Raw genomic sequence first — 22,824 nt, forward strand, 5'->3', positions numbered from 1 at the left:
CTCAAGACTTTCAAACAAGCAGGCTGCAAGCATGAAACAAATATCTTTCTGTATGTACCATATGCAGCTAAATAAATACAGTTTAAGTTTCTCGTTGCATTAAATTTACATTCTTATTGTTAGCTAATGAAATCATAGTGACAAACCTATTCAAAATTATAACAACAAATATTTTTTATTACAAGTCTTGCAAACTATTATTTTCGCTCAAGCATTTTTAAAGTGAGATATATTTAATGTACTGAATAAAGCAATAGAATACAATTGTCATTCAGCGGTTTATGATGAATGACTGAAAGTCTTTATGTTCATCATTCGTTAGTTACGAAGACATTCGGCTAGACGTAAAGTTCAGTTACACAAATATGCCAAATTTTCGCCAGATACCTTTTAAGTTTAATGCGCAATTTTATAAACAAATTATTTTAATGGACTGTAATGTCTTAATTGCAAAAAGCAAAAGTTTGAGTAGTTACAACTATTGTCGACATTTTCAGTTCCACTTGGCATTGCAAAAAAATGCAGACAGTGCCCCTTAAATATTTGTCATTCACGTCGTTAAATAAAATACAAAATAATGTTGCTTTGTATATGCATGGACATAAAAATTGGATGGAAAAATATTTAGGTTGATTTTTGTTTCACTAGTATACGACACCCACCAAAATTAAAATTTAATTCTTTAAATATGCACGGTTTAAGCCATGGTTATAAACACTTGTACCATTAAATAATACATTCGTGAGTGTTGTACAGTATACATTAGAGTGACGAAGTTCGATTTCTTTGCTCTAGCTCTGACTGGGAAATAGAGCGCGAAATTAGATGATTTTGTGGTGGTATAATGCGACATATAAATGTCCTTGGCAAACAATAATTAAAATACCCAATCAATTTAACTACACATTACGCATTGACAAAAGTGCCCATAATGTAAATACATCTATACATGTATCTATACAAAGCGGTAAAAAAGTTAACCTTGATAACTTCCCTATAAATAATTATATTCACCAGTCTACAGTATGGTAAGTCTAAAAACAAACATTAACGGACTAACACTACCAAATCTACATTTGTAACGGCCTTCATACCAGCCAGTCATTGTATCTACTTACTGTGGTCGAAATACAGATCTATTGTACTCGGCGTCGACTGAAAATGGGAGTGCTGCATTTAAAAAGCTCATGATACAATGGCCATGGTAAATTATTAAGCTTTTGGTGCAATATGCCAACAACTTAATACATATTGCCACCAATACACAAAAGTTTATACTAGAACCTTCCATTTTAAAAATAATATGAGAAAAATTCTTAAGCGAAAGCGGTGGTAATAACATCAAGGGATAAAGGCTTGCCACACCTTTGATACAAATTTTATGTTAAGTTAGCGAAAACCAGACTCTAGTATTTCCTTTTTTTAGATTAGACGCACCCACTCACCAAGGTAGCTAGATTCTATAGACGCAGCCAACAACTCAAAATCAGAACAGTGACAGAAAATACAGCAACAATGTGAATGTAAGGCAACAAAGGCAGCAAGCAACCGACTTGCTGACCTTCTCGACACCGCCGTGGAGTGACGGTTTTGCAATAATCGACCGACCACTCAACTTCTGGGCGGCTTCTCAATGATACAATTGCTGAACAACCATAGCTTATGCATATGGGAGCAGGCGAGCAAGCACGACCGCACAATTTAAATTGTGGTAACCAGCAACTAGAATTTACGACAACAGGCTAGTAAAAAACAGATGGAATATAACAGAATATAATGTGAGCTGCACTGCAAAGTCTGCTGACCGATCAACCACGCCTTACCTTCACACAATGGCTTAATTCACTTTCGTCGTCATAACTTAAACATCATAAATGCACTTATATAAATTTAAAATCAAATTCATTTACCATATTAATTTACTAATTAAAATATATTCCAAAAAAGTTTGGGGGTCTTTTCATAAATATTTCTGAACGCAATATTGAACACCCTGTACACGTACACTAGTAAGTTAATAAAATGGTCACACATTGCAGCTCAATGTAGAAATACTTAATACTCAACGTTATAGGTTGAATAAACCGGATTAAAAACAAAACTGTAGCAAATGTTAGTGTAAAGTAAAAGATACAACTATTCTGATTTCCAGCACGCTTAAAGTTAAGAAACTCAATGTCACTGGTAAATTCGAACTTAGAGACAACAAACTTAAAGTTAAAAGACTTGAAAAAAAAAGCTTTAGAACCCAGAAAATGTATCCTATTCCGTTAAAATAGTTTAGAATACGGAAGTTACTAAGTTTACTCTCTAATCTGAAACACTAATACTTCCTGGGCTGGTATGCACTATTTCTGGTTACCTATTGACTACTATTAACTATTGCGTGACGCGGATATTAACAGTAAAAATACCAATATAATTCTTTTCGGGTATAGCATGCATTCCATTCACGCGTACACTGCAAGCAGCCACTGTGGATTAAGCGTTCACCATATTACCAGAGGCCTTTTTCAAAAGATAGATTTAACTTATGCTCTCGAACCGCAATGCAAATCCATTTACATAATACTCATGCAGTACTCGTCTCGCCATAATGCTACATTTGGAGCAAATTCGTGTATTGCGACCGCAGCTGAATACGCGAAAGGTAGACACGACTCGAGCACCAATACGAGCAATAAAATAACCAGTGCTGGTCATAGAAATAACTAGATGCATGACTACGCTAGTATGAATCTCTTATTTTGTATTTCAAAGTAAGAGAAACAAAATATGTTGGACCTAAAATACGCGAAGTTGTTGCAGCCAACAATCAATGTACTCATAATACGTTAGTTTAAAATAAACTTCAGAATTTATAAAAAAAAGTAACAAAATGATCTTTAAGAATTTATATGTTTACATATACATATATACATACATATTATACATGAATATAAAAAAGTAGTGCAATTGTTTAGTGGCCAGTCAATAATGGAAAAAATTGGAATCTATTTAAATGTCAGCTTTATGCTGTTGTGGCCTTAATTCTTTTTCTTTTTTTAAATTTGACATTTCATAAGTTGGTAGCACACAGTTTAAAACAGATTTAAGCTCTGTTTAATAGTCAGCAAGGCTTTCTTAATTGAATTCATGGAAAACGCAGTATAATAACAGGAGCGAATTACGATCCACTTAATGTGTCAGTGAATAGATCAAAACAAAGAATTTTAAATTCTCTATATATATATGTATATATATAGACTGATATTTGCTAGGGGAGGATAGATAGATTGCTCAGGTGTGCTTGTGAATCTGATCACTACAACTGCTGTAATAATTGAGTGGAACCGAAGATAGCTTTAGTATTTTTTGTCATTCAAATTTTTTGAATGCACTAGCCATCTTTTTCTATGGAGAAATTTTTTTTTTTTTTTATATATTCTTTATTTATTTACAATCTATCTATCTAAAGATAATAAGTAAATTATATAACAAATAGAATGACAGAAAACTTTTAATTTTTGACGAGTATTTACGAGATTATTTACAATACTTTATTTACTACCACTCTTTGGGTGGTCTAAAGGGGAGATCAAGGGGGTGGTGCCTTTTCAGCCGTCGGCGATGTTGGCTATTGTCAAGCAGGTTAATGGCCAGCGGGTTACAATGTTGCTCCAATCTCTCCTGATACTTCAAAGCGTAGCTTTTAACTTCTTCAGATACACTCGGAGTCTCAAGGTCCTTGTGCATGACCTGGTTTCTAACATAGTAAGGTGCTTTGGCTAGTCTTCGCAGAGTAATGCTTTGAAAACGTTGCAGCACTTCGATGTTTGAAGTTGAGGCTGTGCCCCAAAGCTGAATCCCTCTATGGAGAAATGATCCAAAATAAAAGGGAACTATTTTTATAATGTTATTATATTATTTATATTTTCATTTATATATTTTTATTTATTGTATAGTTTCCATAAAATATTAATTTACTATATTTTTTTTCAGTTTCAGTGTACAAGCCTTTTATTGGAGTCAAGGTAAGTACAATTAATAATTTATAACATCGAATAACTTATATCTTACATGGACATGAATATAACAGCTGTTGGCTAATATTTTTACATATATTCTGAAAATTAATCTATTTAAATTAGCTTACATATGTACATATGTATGTATGTATGTACGTAGGTATGTTTACCTCAAATTCATAGCAGCCTCAAAGTATACAATGTTTTTTTTTAAATAGAAAAGGTAATATTTATAAGACCAAGCTAGCGCCTTTGATAAATTTAGATATTTTTCAAACTACTGTATTATTTCTAGGATTTGGTTCAGACACTTGCGCTATTTACAAAAAAATTATAATTTCAAATGTAATAACGATCTCGGGAATTATTTTAAATATGGTATTTGGTTATATTCCATTTTTTTTCGATTTTACTCATTAACATGAGTATTTTATTCAAGGCAGCCGAAAATGTAGTTAATAGTATTTATTTATATATTGATATTTACACAATAAAAGTATGAACGAAAACATATATCAATGATATTGACAGGAGTTCGTGGGTTCATAATAAATGTTGCATACTTTCGTCCGATATTTAAAAGGCCCTATTAAATTGTTAAAAGCGCAACGCAATGAAATTTGATAATTTCATGGATTATATGAACTTTAATGAGTTTAACTTAACTTGATAATTACTTCTTCTTTTGTGAAAGTCACGAAGTACAAATAATCTAGTTATATATATATAACATACATATACGTATTTATTTATTTTTGTGAGCAGTTGTTCGCTTTTATAATTGTTTTTAAAAATTCCCAGTGCTCCTGCAACATTGTCATTAAGCATAAGTACAAAACAATAATTACTATTTCCTAATAATATATGTATGTACATATTACAATTAAAAACATATTTGCAAAAAATTAATATATATTCTGTTGTATGTACGTATGTATGTGTATGCCATTACATACAATACTAGCAGACTTTTCTTCCTTTTGATTAGCTACTTAAAATTTTTATACATATGTATGTACATATGTAGATCCCTAAAAAGTCACTATAATTTTTATTTTTATTTTACATACCGCCGAAAATTCCTGTGTATACATGTAACCATACACATACATATGTACATATATTTATATTACGCGCAAAATCCATTTACAATTCATATATCAATATGCATTTATCTACATGCATATGTTTGCGCAATTTTTTTATTTGTTATATCCAACTGATCCCCAAAACATCGCTATACAAACTGCAACATACATACAAAAAGTTGTAGACACATTTTTATAGATGTGTCACACAAATATACAATGTATATATATTACATGTATGTATGCATATGTGTGTGTGTGTGTGTGTGTGAGCATATGTGTGTGTGCATACGTATGCATGTGCATGTATGTATGTATGTACATATTTTGTATGTTAATTAACAACTAATGCATTTATACATACACATACATAAATACATAGTAACATTTATAACATAAGACAAGGATTTAGTTATTTAAAATTTAAGAAAAATAATACAGCAACACTTCCATATTAGTTAAAAATAGAAAGCTACAAAAGGAACACTACGCAAATTAACTAAAAATACATATGTACATACGTGTGTGAAAAATATAATGGTATTGGTGAATGTTAATGTGACACGAATAAGCAGAGAGAAACAAATAAAGATCACGCATATACATTCACATGTTCACGTAAGCTCTATGCACACATACACACATAGCTAGCTAACGAATGGCGTGTGTAAGAGAAATTCGAACGAAACAAAATGCGAGTGAACAAGTTTTATTATAAAAAGAAAACCCCCACAACATACAAACATATGTATGTACATACATATGTGTACACAGCCAGAGCGGAGAAGCACAAGCAACACATGAATGCATATGTACGTATGTATTATACGAATACTTACATGCATTTGTATACATGATAGTGCGAACACAGACAATGGAAAACTGGCTGTACGCCATCAAACTGTCTACACACAGGCATAGAAACTCACCCATACAAGAGCAAAAGCAAAATGTTTATGAATACGACGAGCGGCACAAAATAAATATGTTTGTATTGTGTGCGTATGTATGTAATAAAAACAACAGTCAGACACGCACTCATACTCATACAATCAGCGCCACAACGCAAAGCGTGCACAACAAAAACAGCGTGGATTGCAATACGCGAGTGTGAATGTATGTGAAGCAAGCCGTCGATAGAGTATATGTATGTGTTTTTTTCAGTTTTCTTTCAGTTTCTTTTCGCTTGTTCGTCGCAACGCAAGTGTTGGTGAAATTCGTTTATTGCTTAGCTCTGTATGTACAAAGGACAGAAGGAACAAGTTGCAAATCTTGTCAATTACGTTTTAGTACAAAAACACTATACACATAAAACTTAAACCGAATAATAAACAATTCGTGAATTGAATTGCTAGCATTGCTTTAAAAAGTAGAAAAATCGACGCTCTTTCCTTTTTCTCTCTCTTTCTCCTTTGATCGTCGGGTATATGTACACATCTACATACACACATACATATGTGCGTTGTGCTATGATTATTGTTATATTTTACTTTTTGCTTGGCCTCCCACTCTATCGCGTTCGCGACTTTCTCAAAATTTTAAAAGTATAAGAAAAAAAAGTAAAAACTATAATAAACAAGGCAAGCCACATTGCAGTACGGGACGAGTATGCGAACATGAGCATATGCAATGTATACATATACATAAGTATGTGTGTCTGTGCAAATTAATGACAACGAAGCCAATGCAAAGCGAGTGTGCGTGAATCGGGTGCAATGAAATGAGTTTGGCGGACTCGCAGTGTTTTCTTTAAAGTGCAGTTAAAAATAAATACATACACTTGCACGTGTGGTATGTATAGATACGCTTTAATATGTAATTGTATTAGATTGGTGTTTCAAAAGAATTAGCAAATATAATAATTCAGGACTCGCAGTGTTTTCTTTAAAGTGCAGTTAAAAATAAATACATACACTTGCACGTGTGGTATGTATAGATACGCTTTAATATGTAATTGTATTAGATTGGTGTTTCAAAAGAATTAGCAAATATAATAATTCAGGTAAGCTAAAAATTTTCGAATTTATTTTTAAAATGTTTTTGAAGCTACAAATATTTTTCTTTCTAGGCGTAAACTAAGGTTTTATTGTACACATATACGTTTAAACGTTGTGTTTAAACATTTAAAATTTAAATACTGCCTGAAAAGAACAACTGCAGCAATGGATGCACACTTTGAGCATTTATGTCGAGTTTGTGCCGCCAACACAAAATCCAAAACTAACTCAGTTGTTGAAAGTGTTTTTATTTTCAAAACATCGGGATTAAAGGAAAAAATATCGCGACATCTCTTCCTAAATGTGAGTAAAACATACTTTACTTAAAGGCTCTGAAAGTTTTTTAGATCAGGGTACTAGTGTCTTTAATTCAATGGCTTAAGCCGGTCTTGACAGAGTATACTGTGCTTTGAAATTTTAAGCTGAATTCATCAATATTTAGAAATGAATATTTAAATTTGTGTAAACCAAAATATTTTGTTATTCGTTGCGGCTATAGGTTGCGGAGGATGACCCTCTACCAAAAGTACTTTGTAAATCCTGCTATCGCCAAGTGGAAGCTACAGCATCGCTTTCAAATATCGCCAAACACACGCAACGTGTGTTTTGCGATTTTTTGTTGAGCACAGTGGTAAAAACGATTGTTTAATAATCAGATTTGTGTATTACAACATTTGCATTTTACTTCTAGCCAAAACATGCTCGCGAAGCTACTGCAGCACTACTTCCTTCTCCACCTGTCGCATCAACATCAGCTCACAATATTCGGGAATCCAGACAGTCAGAATCGTCTAACACTGCTAGGAACACTATCAGCTTGGAAAATGATACATTTCAACCTATAAGGCTGACACGTCCTCCGGAGACGACTATCACACTTGCGCAACAACAAGAGAAAAGCAGCCAAGCACACAATGACGTTGCCGTCAACTCAAATAATAATGATAATAAGACCGGCAGTCAGCAGCAAAAACTGCAAAATATATCCAGTACTGAAACTGCCCAGTATAACAGAAATCGCAGTATCGTTAAAACCAGCTTTGTTCTGCCCCCTCGGCGGAATAGTGTGTTTGTGGATACAAGGTATAGCTCCACACCTATGTCAATAGCACAGCGTTCAATGCAACAACCACCGTCATTAATGCCTTTACATCCGGAGATGTCTGTAACGAAAACTTTGAAAAGTAGCCCAGAAAAAAAAAATTCGCCGGCCGGAGTGATAAACTTTATACAGACTCATGGTCGCATTACAGGCTCTGCACCATCAATTGCGCCCCGAATAAACAAAAATTATACAGATGAAGAGACGAGCAAATCCATACATACAAAAAATCAAATAGATGCATGTTCGACTGCCCAAACCGTTAACAATGTAGGCGTGTCCAATTTGCCAACTAGTGTACTTCAACAAAAACGGCGTAATCTGAAGAACGCGTTGAGTAACATCAGTGCCATAAGAGATGGACAGGTATCTCTTTTAAAGTCAGCTCACGAGCGACAGAGTGTAGAAAATATTGATATACGACCCCTAGTTACCACCACAGTGGTGCCACACTTATCACTTTATGGATCCGAGCCATCTGTCGAGGAAGCACTACCTGAGCATATTATTATAGCTGCACCGAAAAAGAAAAAGGAAGAGTCGCACTCACACAGTCGACAATGTATACCCCAATCACAAAAAATAATAACTGCTCCTACAAAATCTACTCAAAAAAGTACCGATGCAACTTCACAAAATTTTGCTAAATCTAAGACTCCACCCAACATGAGCAGCTTAACTGATGCAATTTCACTAGGAAATGTTATTCGTGATCCTGATCTTCTAATGCTAATATTGAAAGCACTCAAATGGCCAGTCACAAGTGGAAATTGTGAAGACCAAATGACAAAATTAAAGAACTCAAAATTTGCTGTAATAATGTCAGACTCTAATCTGTTGCAGGATACTGATTTGACTCAGCTGCTGGGCCCCTATCTGGGACCCATGATGAATGTCATTCAACAGCAACAAAAACAACCTTCTACTACTAATGTATCAAGTCCTTCACCATCAGAAAGTCCAACACAAGCCACCTCTGAACTGCAATCGATCGGAGACTGTACAATGTATAAATTACCCCCAGAGACATCAGTTCAGTTGGTGCCCTCCAGTCCGACAGATAAGGAGTCGCCACAATTGGTATCGAATAAGGCGTTAGGTACAAATGCAAAGCGTTTACAACGAAAGCCAAGAGCTCGAGAATTTCTTGGCGATGGGCAGCAAAATACATCGGCTCCAGAAACTTCAAACGCTGCTGTTGTTACTAACGAATTGCTAAACATTAACGCAATGCTAATTTCTCAATTTGGTTCAAATCCGGCCGATGCAATTAACGAAGCATTGGTTTCAATGTTGAACCAACAGCAGGACTCAAAGAATCAACGCCAAACTCGGCGAAGTCGTAGTGTTTCAACAACGACTACTCCCCTGAACCTAGAAGATATTATTCTTGTTGAGCCGCAAACATCCTTGGAATCTGTTTCAACAAATGATGAAGTCACTTTTAAGATTCCGCCCCGAAAACTAGTAGAACTTCCTATTATAACACGGCCAGTAATAAAGCGGCGCAAAGCTGTTATGAAAATGTCAGAGAAAATAAGTTCAAGTAAGGAATGCAATAACGAAACGAGAATAGACAAAAGCCATGGAGATAATACGACTAAGACTGAGCTCGAAAAAATGCAAGGACAAGCAAATTACTCCTCTCGTCCCATCTAAAACTGATAGTAATTCAGGTGCCCAACATGTTATCGATATGCAACAAGCACCTACAAGCACGGTGCCGGAGATAAATTCTAGTGAGATCATTAACCATATAGATTTTGAATGTACAACTGATATTGGGGCTACTACTAATAAAAGTTGCGCCGACAAACCAGCAATCCCAAGCGTTCGTAAAACAGATGTAAAAGCTGCCCTTGGACAAAAGTTATTGGAGGCAATAGGATTGCCTCAGACTGGCAAAAATGTTACTCCGGAGTGTTCACGCAACACGTTACGCAGTGCATTGAAGCGATCTTTGAAGCAGGCTCAAGAACAGCAACAGCACCTTAAACGCGTTAAGCTAGAGGAACCTGTCAAACAAATGGCAGATTCGACTACAAAGCCCGGAGCAGGAGAGTCTTCAGAAGAACACAAAAAGGCCATTGCTGAGCGGGAACTGGAATTGCTCAAGCGAAAGTCTAAAAACGCAGAAAAAAAAACAGTTTGGCAATCAAGGAGTAAGTATAATAATTTCTCACATTATATAACATTGATAATATCTTCCATTTTAGTGAGAAGTCAGAACGTATGGATGTAAGTTCATCGTCATCCCGCAATCGTCGAATTCGTAATAAATCTAAAACTGATGCTCATGAGGATGACTCTGGTATTGAAGCAAAAAAATCTGAGCGGTGGGATGAAGACGATGATTTGCCATTAAAAACCGAAGTAGAGAAGCCCACGGAGTACATTAATCGTCCTAAGCGCACAAGCAAGACGGTGTCCAAGTATTATAAGAGTCCAGGCATTGATAAAGCTTTGTCAGTCCAAAAGTCTCAACATGCCATGGGAACTCGCTCAACGCGGCAACGATAAACTCAAGATGATCGCGCTACGTTTGACATATTAAATATGTGCAGACATTGTTAATACTTTGTAATCAGGCCGAACTTTACGCGGTATATTCATACATACTTCATTGTAAATAGTTAAACTATTATTCAAAAATATGTAAGCATATGTTATCAGCTATGCTTACCGGTAACCAATGCAAATGATATTTTCCATTTAGCATATTCATTTATTGCAAAGAAAATATAAATAAGTTAATTGGCAAAAAAAAATTTGTATTATTTTACACACGCACGTAAAACTCCTATAACATTTGAGTAATCAAAATGTTTCTTCATCAAAATTATTATTGAATCTTCTTTTATTACCAATAATAATTTCTAAATGGTTAAAACTAATTCTTATGTACATATTATATGAATGTACATAAATCACTGTATTAATGTTTTGAAATCAATGAAAAAATAATTATTAAAATGGCATATGAAAACAATTGATGAAAGTTTAAATTTTTAGTTTTATCCAATTTATGTTTAAACTATAATTTGACTTTTCAAATTGTAATTTTAAAGCAAAAGTTGTTGAGTTTAAATACATAGTTACGGTTTCACAGCTGAGTAAATGAGAGAAATATAAATAAGAATTATTGCCAACAAAATGAATTATTTATAACGGGTACGCAAAATTTTAATAACATTGGATAATAAGAATGCTGAAAATCAAAGTCCAGTTGATTTTAAGGAGTTTCTTATACAACTAAAATATAATATAATTATTCAAATTTCGGTAACAACAAATAATAATATCTAAATGGTTTAAATTACTTACATATGTATGTATATAAATCACTATGTTAATGCTTTTAATTATATGCCACTATAATTATTAAAAAGGCATATGAAAGCAATAGATGAATCTGGAAACTAGAAGTTTTAAGCAATTTGTAGTTTAAACTATTATTATCCTTTCAAAAATTACATTTTTAAAGCAAAAGTTGAGAGTATGAAATACATACCTACTATTTCACAGCTGAGTATAGTAAGAGCAATTAGGTATAAATAGGTGCAAAAATAAAAATCGAAACATTAGTCAAAAACATTTAGCCACTCGCAACAGTTGTGCAAAGACTTGCATGTAATAAAATATATTTTTGAGTATATACACAATATTAATAAATACAATGTTCAGCTTATAAATATGTACATATGTACATAAGCAAGGGCATGGTAGATATAAAAGTATCTATCTGTACTAGTTCGCAATAATTTTATATACAAAATTGCAATTTTTTGCCCATTTCTATTTGAAAAAATAGTAATTTGTCAACCCGATGGTTTTTCTTGCGATTTGGCGTTATTAAATAGTAAAAATGAGAGGTTGCTGCTGTGGAAATCGAAAACGTGAGTCTAACTGCTCTACCAGGGATGACACTGATCGCCTATGTGTCTGCACAAATGACGTGAGTAAATATATATGTACATATTTACTTATTGAAATTAATACGTTTTTCCTACTAACCAGCACTTGTTACCTTTTTGTTTGTTGGGTATTAATTTAACAGCATATCTTATCAAAAAACCTTTAATAAACCATACGTTGGTGCACGCATAGTACAAGCATATATGTATATAAAGAGCAGTCGATAACATTAGTTCAAAGTGGTAGCACCTGACTGTGCTTTTATAAGAACAATCAAGAGCATCACATCTTGTTTGCTTACTGTTGCTTGACGAAATCAAGAGAGATACTCGTACATATATGTATGGCAATATGCATAAGTAGTAGTGTGGCTAAATGTACATGTGAATACTATAAAGTGAGAAGAGAGAGAGAGAGAGTGAACACATTGAGGAGCATACGCGCAATAGCATCCAAAAGAGCAAAATTGTGACGTTCTTGCCGTTTACTTGTTAGTATGACAGCAATAACGTTGCTAATACGTGAACTTTACGATCTGTCGGATGCATTTTGGCACAACCAATTTCATTTCGAACGAAGTTTACGTTACTATCATACAAAGCGACGGCTACAACTGTTTCATTCCCACTGTCGAGAACACTGGATGCGTGAGTATAGGAAAAACAGATTGGGATACGAATATAACCAAACAGACAGCATGCAACATGCTGGGGACACAAGCATCGATTTTGCAGCCATTGAGGCGAGTACGTGTTATCAGGCTATTGGAAATTTTGACCGTCAGCAACTAAATGACTTGAATGACATCGAAATCGTTGATGGCAAGGAATTCAATGTACGTAATAAACAAATGTGAATTTGGTGTATCTTGATTGAAATGGGTTTATTTATTATCAATTTCCATCACATACATGTACATATGTACATTCACTTATTACGTCTTTTCTGACATTTAGCGCCTATTACATCGATTACTCTCTTTCGTATACTTTTCTGACTCTCTAGCTTGCGAGCTTTTGCACAGCTGTTGAGTACAGTGGTGGCATAAAAAGTATACCTACTCCCAAACTAATAAATAAATATATTGTTTTTCATTTGTCTACGCCCAAAGGCCACTAAAACAAATTGTAGTTTAATTTCTGAGTGCACATACATACATATGTATGTACATGACATCAATGCTAATATAACTACGTGCAGACAAATGTACATGAGAATAAGCTTCGAAGTAGTGCGCTTTTGCTTGAACTCTACAACTTTTTGACGTTTTGGGCGAATCATACGCGCAATGTGAGACAATTAAAATAAGTAGAAACTATTGTAGTACCAACAAAACTTAATAAGTTTATAAATATATAAATTAGTGTACATATGTAGTAAAAATAACTGTGATAATTTTTATTGAGTTTTATAAAAATTAACGTATGAATTGTTTATGGAGCAAGCCATAAATGGATGATTGTTTTTCATTGGTATACAAAAAACGACACTACTTCATAAATACATACATATGTAGGTGTTTGAGAAACGCGAATTCAAACATTGTAATTGTATATATGCGCCTAGTCAACCACAGATTTGAATTATAAAATGTGCTTTAAGATTTTGTGTAGAAAATTCTTCTGTTGTTGCCATCAACCCAATAAGGGTGGCCTAAATGAGGTAAGCAGTACAAGGACATTGACGTTAAGTAGACCTATTTATATATTTTTGTATAAGTTATATTGTGAAATTGAACGAATGTACCTATATTAAGCATATGTTGCTCCTGTGAAGTATTATAAGCCACGAACTCTTAAACTCCTATGTTAATCAAGCTTCGTTGTATTCTTAATAGATGTGTAGTAGGCTCCGGTCATAATTCAAGCTTTCAGTATGTCAATTTTATCGGTTTTTAATGTTCTCATATTTTACGAAAAGAAGCTTCACGGCATTGTAACATATATAAAACCCTTTGGTGTTTGCAGACATGAACTAATTATATTTACTTTAGGCGTCTTTTTATGAATATTCTGATGCACAGCCCAAGTTTCAGACAGATCAAATCGGTGAACTTGTCGAAGGCGTTAGTTTCACGTTCACAGGAAAAATTCCCATTAACTGCGAGAGGTAAGCGATAATACGAATAAAGAGTCACTTTTTAAAATATTTTAATCTGCAGGTTTTCCATTAACTTTGTGTATAATAATGAGGCAAGGGATATCGCTCTTCACATAAATCCTCGCCTACCGCAAAATTACATTGTACGCAATACCAAAGTATACGAGGTATGGGGTCGTGAGGAAGTTTCTTCGGCATTACCTTTTTTGCTTCGTCGTGGTGACAAATTCGCTATTCAAGTGCTAATTACAAGCGCTTGCTATATGATATCGGTAAATGGGCACCATTTTGCTGAATATGCTCATCGTCTTCCCTATGGCAATGTTAAAATTCTTGAGGTAAAAGGCGACGTGGAGGAAATAGGGATGGAACGTACCATAGTTCAAAGCTATCCAAAACGCTTGGCCGAATCTGCAGCCCGCTCGATCGATGCGCATCTCGATTCAGAAGAGGATGAAGTTGATTGCAATGTGAATAAGAATATAACAAATACAATACCGCATGAATGGTGCCTAATCAACTCTAAACTGTCGGATAATTCACCAAAGAACAATTGCAATACCTCTGATCTAGGACTAACTCTTCCATACTATGGTACTTTGTTGCCGAAATCTTTAAAAGAAGGCAGATGCCTAAAGATTGAGGGCCGTGTTCGTTTGTTGCCACATTCGTTTTACATCAATTTACAACAAGGTCAAAACATTTGGCCACATCCTATTATTGCATTCCATTTAAATCCACGGTTCTCGCAAACAAGCAACGGGGCTATAGGTAAGGCTATAGTTTGCCGTAACGCTTGGTACAATGGTGGCTGGGCTCAAGAGGAACGCTCTGAGCTAGATACCAATTTAAGACCAGGTCGCACGTTTTGCTTGGCGATCGTGTGCTCCCACGATTCTTTTGAGGTCTATGTCAATAATCAGTTTATTACTGAGTTTAAGTATCAAATTAAACCAGATATGATCGATACGGTTTATATACAAGGCGATGTAAAACTTTGGAAGGTAACTCTCGAGCTCAATCCCATAATCAAAGGCAAAAATATACGCATCTATCACAATCCTTTGTACACAGAAGAGAGTTAGCTTATAATATAAGTGACTTACTTATGTATGTTAATCAATATTTTATTCTTATTATTATTGTATTCAAAACAGTTGCCTTCCGTGACAATAAGATATTTAGAGGAATACATGTACAATATATTTTCTAATAATAAATGTATAAAAATATGTTGAATGTATCAAAGTATGCAATGAGTTGCCTAATTATTAAGCTCATCTCAGTTATAAAAAATTTTGTATTATAGGTGAATTTTTTTTTACTGGGCGCCGGGTCTAGTTTTTACAATAACTTCTTAGAAGTAATCTGTTCAAACATAATATATATTTGCTGTATGGCGCCTATGATTTGTTAATTATCATTAGTGTCCACAACAGATCGTCCCATAAAGATATTTCCTTATAGATTATGAAATTTTTCAATCGTAGTAATATATCTTAAAGTATTCAACAACCTGAACACTAAGAAAGCAAGCAACAAGTTTTTTCACTTACCGATATTCATTAAATATTTTGTTCAAATTATATTGTAAGAACGTAATCATTGAAAATATTATTTAGTTGTTGTTTGAGTATGCCTTATATTCATAAACGGCTCCAAGTTCATGGATGTTTACAAAGGTATTCGCAGTATTGCATTGCGACGGGGCTTGGATGCAATGTCCATATACTATAAGGAAAGATATGCTGCTAGTCGTCGCAAAAAAATGAAGTTATTTGAACCGCCTATACCAGGTCTTACTTTTGTATTCCACGGACTAATTCAAATCGATTGCGAACACTTTGCTATCGATTTTCTCACTAGGCAGACAATCACAAACTCCGAAAACTATGATATCATTCTGCAGATTGCACCACGTCTTCCGCAAAATTATATAGTCCGCAATTCGCGTCTAATGGGCAAGTGGGGTCCCGAAGAAAATTCGTCCAATTTACATTTTCCTTTAAAACGTGGCAAATATTTCTGGATACAAGTGCTACTGACTGAAGAATCCTTTTATATTTCAGTAAATGGCTTCCATTTCACAAAATATAATTATCGTATGCCATACAAATGGTTAAAGGCTATAGAAGTAAGTGGTGATGTAACTGATGTGATTATCGAAAGTTTCTATGTGAAAGAGTATCCTGTCCGTCTGGTGCGTTCCTTCAATATAGATCTGTCTTATACCTCAACTTGGTCGAAGGATTTTCATACAATTCCTGCGGAGTGGTTACGTATTGATATACCATCCAAATTTTTAAAACATGTGAGTTCGCCACAAGTCCAATTAACTTTACCATTCTATGGCCGAATCCCAGAAGAAGAAAAGTTGACTGATGGTCGTGCGTTACGCATTGAAGGTCGCGTACGTCTTATGCCACAAAGTTTCAGCGTGGCCTTGCAGCGAGGATTTTGCATCTGGCCGCAGCCAACTGTCTCACTATTATTTAGGCCAAGTTTTGTGAGAAATAGTCATGTTAAGGTGGGTAAAGCTATTATTACCAGAAGTGCTTTTATCAATGGTGCCTGGGTGAATCGTGAAGTATCACGCCTGCATACTCATTTGCGTCCAGGAAAAGCATTTGTTATAATAATTGCTTGTAGGAAACAGTGTTACGAATTATTTGTGAACAGCAAATTGTTATTGGCTTTTAAGCACCAAATGAATCCCGCTGACGTTGATATTGTTAATATTCGAGGCGATGTTAAGCTGTGGAATATTGTTGTCGAGAGTGCAAAAGTTCCACAGAGGAAATCTGGTAAGGGCATTAAACAACCCTGGAAATTGTTTACCGAATAAAACAGTTTTCCTTTTTTACAGGTCGATCGATAATGGGTCATATTAGTCGTATTCGATTAAACGATAATGAATAAAATTTGATAAAAATACATATAATTTTAATAATATAAATTTTATTATATGCATTTAGATGTCATATATTACTTGCAAGCGCTATTCTGTCATTTTGGACTTTAAAATCGAATTGTAAACAAAAACTTTTCAAATATCTATTTATTTTATTACTTTCCATAATTAAAATAGCAGATAGGGCAGGGGAATTCCAAAAGGTCTACAGCTCATAAACGTCAGCTCGCTGTCAAGTCGAGTGCATCCCATAATAGGAACGCAGGTGGACTGAAAGGGTCCTCTACGATTGATTATTAAAAATGATAATCGATTAAAGTTGCCTCCTGCTAGCTTGCAATGCTGTCTGTTGGCCTGCTGTGCTGAGCTGACGTTTATGTCTAGATGTGTTGAGCACGACAGTTGACATTGTTTTGCCATGTTAAACAAAAAAGCAGGATATAAATGGGCATAGCCGAAAACGTCAAGAAAACATAAAATATTTCCCAAGGTTGCGAAAGGAAGATTCTTGTAGCAGAGCCAGGAGAAAATATATATTATTTATGGTTCAAGTTCGCACGTGATCCGCATTCTCTTTTTTATAATGGCGATCATTAAGTGTATATTATTTAATGAAACTAAAAGTAGTGTGAGCTCCTTTCCTCTTTAGTTATGTATTAGATTTAAGACATAAGGTTTTAAAGGTTCAAATAATGAGCTGCACAATTAACACATACAGCTCAAATCAATTTTCTTATAAATAACTGGCACTTGTAGATTTTAAACCTCAATGATCAAGAGAGAGGGAGAGCTTATTTTCCGTAACTTGTTAAACCCGCAATTAATTATGCGCTCTGTGTAGCACCAAAAACAACTTGTTTTGACTTCCAAGACATTAATTATTAATTATATATTTTTTAATGTCTTTACTTGAAAACTTTCATGACAGAAATAATAAAGTCATCACCGCCTTGATGATACATTTTTAAATTTTGCACATAGCTTGACCATTTTTGCACTTCATCGTTATTGATAATGATATTAGGTAGGCTGCGTGTTTTATATTAATATCTTGTCTAAAGCATCACTTGTTCTTAATGATTATAGTAAAGCCGATATTTGTAGAATAAATCGTATTTCTATGTCACTAACATTGGCTCTAAACAATTAGCAAAATAATGTTTACTTCACTGAAGTGTCATTACATGGTTACATGGTCATTGGCCTTCCATTACTTAGCCGCCTATGTTACCATTATGGCGGTGTCAAGTAGCTTATCAATATTCCGTCTGTGTGTAGCCTCACAGTGCACAGCCCAATCAATTCCTCTGCAGTGCCGCAGTAACAGCCACATTCTAAATTAAACCTCAGTTGAGGTTTTGCTCTTTTCAATGCTACAGAGACTGCTTCAGTCAACTGTTTGAAATGGTCATCGGAATGTAACTTGTTTCGTATACCGTGCACTACTCGTAATAACCCATTCCTTAATAATAGCCGCTTGCCAACGAATTAAACATTGCCAAAAAAAATAAAATCAACAAAAATGTATCCAGCGCAGTTAATCAACTATAGTATAACTTTAACATTAAGTGCTGTAGCTACAAAATGTATCTTGAAATCAATCAGTTTTTGTGATGTGTTTCTTATAGGTCTTTCCTAATTTTGTGGTTTTTTATTCTGGTTATTTAAATCAGTAAAGATTCTGTCCGTATCACTTTGAGTATTCTTGATTTGATTATTGATTGTATTACTTTGGTTACATCCTGCTATGCAGCACAGGCATGTTAGGAAGGATTATTTGCTGTCACAAAGTAATCTTGTAAACAAATTCACTTTTTATTGACTTTTATAATTTGACGAAAGTGTATCCAATTTTCGATATAACATAGTTACCTTTTATTTTTTTTTTTTTTAGCTTTAAGAATTAAATTTCGAAGCTTCTGTTGTTTCTCTTGCGTAGTAATTCTACCGCTTATGCTGTTTTCGTGTAAGTGATATATGTAAGGTTTGAAACTCGTTCCTTAACTGTTGAGTGTCTGATCCTACAATGAATAAAAAGTATATTGTGTTACTGACTGCAACCAGTATACCTACAGAGGAGACTGTTTCACGGCTTCCCAATTTCTTGGAATATCGCTCGAGATCAATCTGATCGCGTATTTTTATATGGTAGTTGGGATCGTTCACAACCTTTTTCGGCGTTTCGATCGATCAGTTACTTGTTAATGTTTATTCCCTTCCTTTGTTTTACCACGTACTTCTTTATGTTCATACCTTTGAATTTTGGTTCGAAATGCAACAAAAATTTCAGTAATTTCAATGCGACAACATTGTTTTATTTTGTTTGGGGATTTCTCTTAATTTTGGCCGTTTTTTGCAATTAATGGTTTTAACACATGACGTTTTACAATTTTTATATCAATCTGGTTATTCTAATTTGTTTAAGGAAATTTTTCAATGATACGGACTGTTTACATATCTTTACAAAGTGCTTTATTGGATATTTTTTTTTTGATAATGTTAACTTCAGTATCAAACTTACTAGTGTGGTTACTTTTTAGATGGTTAGAATTTGACGTCTTGTGCTACCATTTTCATAGTATTATTAATTGTACGACTTGAAAAATTATTAAACTGACCACAGCTAGATTCTATAAAAATTTGTAAAATGTACACTGTACTTAATTGTGTACCGATGAATATATTGCGGTTTTTCTCAGCTATAGTAAATGTATAGAAGGGAACAAGTTTGTGATTTGTGGGTGGACCTCTAATCTACGAATGCTCTGAGGTATATGCGAGAATGCTACCTACAAATTGATCAGGTGTTTGTCTTGCCCAATTAACAGTCGCGGCATGGCACTGGTCAGTCGTTGGCAGCTAAGCAAAATTGATGGGCCGCCAACCTGACGTTGCTTAAGTGGCGCCAATGCCTAGGCTTCATTCCCCGTCATTTTGATTTGTGGCGATAACATGCTTATATGCTCTTGGCGGCCAACGCTCAAACTTAAGTGAGAAGGCAGAAGACAGAAGGAGGTATCTCTGACCCCATATAGACATATATTCTTGATCAGCGTCTGTCCGTCTATCCGTATGAAACACTGGATCTCAGAGACTATAAGAGATAGACCAATATTTTTTTAACGACATTTTTAATAAATATTTGTGTTTGAACGGATGCAAGTTGTCAAAGTTATTAAAGAATTACATGTATCATAGTTGCCTTGGCTGACAATGTACTATATTTTATACTCTATGAGTAGTACAATATCGATATACCAAATAAAGCCTTCGGAATATTTTAATATATTTTCGGCATATTAATTTGGTTTATTTTAAGAATAATACCGCACTGGTTTGCTTTTATTCAAAGTAAGTAGCGGGTATCTCACACTCGACTGTGGCGTTCTCACTTGTTTTATTTTAAGAATGTCAAATATATCTTGCTAGCTGACCGCCTGTCTATCCCCTACCGCAACTGCTTTAACTTGAGATACAATTTAGGTGTATTGCACATAATTTATGGTGTTCTTACCTTAACGACACCATCTGTTGAGTATCTCATAATTGTATTTCTCGTTATACATACATATGTATATACACATAACATTATATATATATAAATCCTACATCTTCATATGTTTTTAGTCATACAATTTTGCGAATGTTAATGTATTTTAAGCAATATACGCACATATAAAATAACTAATATATTCGGTTGTTATCTTAAGTCAAATCTATTAATAAGAAGTCAATGTTTTATTAATATAGAAATCAACTGTGACCAGTTTTAAGTTTACACCTAATAGGTTACTCACGACAATGTTCATCAATATGTGCTAACGCAAAATACAACGCCCCCGCTGTGAGATGGGAACAGACTCCACGCGCCTAGGAATTGATGCCAACACCTGTCACAAGTGCTATTCATTTAGTTATTCTTCAGTAACTTCAAAAATGAATACAGTTGGAATCTATTTTTAGTATTACATTTAATAATTGTGTGAAAATCAGCATTTCATCGCGAGCGTCACATGTGATCTACCAACATGAAGTTTATTTTTTGTTTAATTGTTTACGCAAATGCTAATTTGTTGCGCTGACTATAGAAACGACAAAAACATTTTTAAAACTTGATGTCTGACAAGAAGGGGTGTGAATATCATCGAATATGGCTAAAATAAATAATACTGATATTAATATTAACAAATGCTTATACATTTTCGCTTTGACCTGCTGGTCGTTATTGATAAAATATAACAAAATTTATATTTAATTGAGCCGAAGCAATTACCAACTAAAGCAAATCTTCGGCAATATAACGTTTGTTTTCTCGACTTCATTTTTATAAATTTGATGCGTTCTCTCTTTTGCGTTGTCAGAATATAAATTAGGTTTGAAGTTTTTTAAGCGTTCTCAAGATTTATTTCATTGATTTTTGATGTATTTTAATGATTGCATCAATTACTTTTCTTCTTTTTTTGACAATCCTCCTTATACGTTTTTTGACAATATAGCTAAGACATTACTATCAATATTCAGGGAAGTCTTATATGATGGAAACAAAAGGCATAAGATATTTTGTCTGATATTGGAAGATAAGTTAAGGACATTTCGGTTAAAAATTCAGCTGCCTTAATGTTATTCACTAAATTAACGATTGTGGATTCATTTGATTCTATTATATTGAAATGCTGACTTTAGCTACTTTAAACATACATATTTCGCTAAATAATTGAAAATTATCGTTATTCACAACAAAAAGGGGTAGGAAAAATTACCTTCTCATTTAATACAATCAGCAGTGTAGTTGCATTTCTTTATTCTTCAGTATTAAATCGATGCATAAATCATTGTTACTAACTAGCCCAAATATATCGAATATAATAGTAATAATTTCTATATTAACATTTGTAGAAATATAAAGAGACAACAAAATCTGGCTCACCTTCGAAATAAAAAAAAACTAGTAATATTATTTATATGTACTTTCAAAACTGCTTAAAAAATCGTAATCGAGCACCACAATTACATCAGATTTTGTTGATGTAAAATTTCTAACAAATACTTGACGTAGCGAGCAATAATGTAAATTTATATATTGTTGCTTTACTTTGTTTAGGGTTTTCATACTGAACTTGAACTATCGGTCAACTATCGATCAAAAAATACAAATTTAGCTAAATAATTGAGACCGTGATTTGCATTTTAATATATTTATGTGATGCGTGACATATAAGTCAAATTCAATCTTCCAATTCTTGAGTCCGATAACAATGCTGACAATATACAAATGTATTAGTTTGGATTTGTGGTTTTCACGAAATAAAGATTTGAGTATTTATGAGGCACAAAAATAATGCATAGTCATTTTCAGAATTAGTTGTAAAAACATCTATCCATATTATAATAAGTCAAATTATAAAAAAAGTAAATTTTATGTCTGGAGTGCGCGACAGAGCTGAAAACTGTAATATTACATGAAAAACTATACATATAGTATACAATATGGGGTTGGAGATTCCCTCTTCTGACGGTTAATATTATATAATGCCTGTTGTTATAAAAGTGTATGTCGATCTAAGCTAAAAGAATACTTCTTCAACCACCTGCAATACGGAATAATTATATTCAGTATCTTGTTTTAATTAACCAGTTTTCATAGCTGCATGCTGATGTAATATAAGACAACTATTGCACACTGGGTCAAGTAGATTCATATTAA

General features: G+C 33.9%; 3 protein-coding genes across 9 annotated transcripts; all 3 read left to right on the forward strand.

The window, feature by feature from the left end:
• Nucleotides 1–6,284: 6,284 nt before the first annotated feature.
• LOC132798189 (uncharacterized) lies at nucleotides 6,285–10,992 on the forward strand. The gene is given in 6 exon segments (XM_060809959.1): nucleotides 6,285–7,097; nucleotides 7,164–7,395; nucleotides 7,592–7,723; nucleotides 7,784–9,812; nucleotides 9,814–10,360; nucleotides 10,411–10,992. Coding segments are annotated over 5 exon segments (3,150 nt in total). The 5' UTR covers nucleotides 6,285–7,097; nucleotides 7,164–7,257; the 3' UTR covers nucleotides 10,715–10,992.
• Nucleotides 10,993–12,044: 1,052 nt separating this feature from the next.
• On the forward strand, nucleotides 12,045–15,441 carry LOC132798146 (galectin-9). Of its 5 annotated transcripts, none has more exons than XM_060809908.1 (3): nucleotides 12,045–12,149; nucleotides 14,103–14,218; nucleotides 14,271–15,441. In XM_060809908.1, the coding sequence occupies exons 1-3, from the start codon at nucleotides 12,060–12,062 to the stop codon at nucleotides 15,292–15,294; spliced, it is 1,230 nt and encodes a 409-aa protein (XP_060665891.1). In that variant the 5' UTR covers nucleotides 12,045–12,059; the 3' UTR covers nucleotides 15,295–15,441. The 5 variants fall into 5 exon arrangements, with proteins under 5 accessions (XP_060665891.1, XP_060665877.1, XP_060665884.1 ...); XM_060809894.1 differs by lacking the exon at nucleotides 12,045–12,149 and adding an exon at nucleotides 12,336–12,944; XM_060809901.1 differs by lacking the exon at nucleotides 12,045–12,149 and adding an exon at nucleotides 12,587–12,756.
• A 97-nt stretch (nucleotides 15,442–15,538) lies between these two features.
• On the forward strand, nucleotides 15,539–17,262 carry LOC132798173 (galectin-5). Of its 3 annotated transcripts, none has more exons than XM_060809930.1 (2): nucleotides 15,539–17,013; nucleotides 17,076–17,262. In XM_060809930.1, the coding sequence occupies exons 1-2, from the start codon at nucleotides 15,876–15,878 to the stop codon at nucleotides 17,126–17,128; spliced, it is 1,191 nt and encodes a 396-aa protein (XP_060665913.1). In that variant the 5' UTR covers nucleotides 15,539–15,875; the 3' UTR covers nucleotides 17,129–17,262. The 3 variants fall into 3 exon arrangements, with proteins under 3 accessions (XP_060665913.1, XP_060665919.1, XP_060665929.1); XM_060809936.1 differs by lacking the exon at nucleotides 17,076–17,262 and having other exon boundaries at nucleotides 15,539–16,520; nucleotides 16,573–16,723; XM_060809946.1 differs by lacking the exon at nucleotides 17,076–17,262 and having other exon boundaries at nucleotides 15,539–16,343; nucleotides 16,429–16,641.
• The last annotated feature ends 5,562 nt before the right edge of the window (nucleotides 17,263–22,824 follow it).

The sequence above is a fragment of the Drosophila nasuta genome, chromosome 2L (assembly GCF_023558535.2).
Source record: "Drosophila nasuta strain 15112-1781.00 chromosome 2L, ASM2355853v1, whole genome shotgun sequence".
NCBI lineage: Eukaryota > Metazoa > Arthropoda > Insecta > Diptera > Drosophilidae > Drosophila > Drosophila nasuta.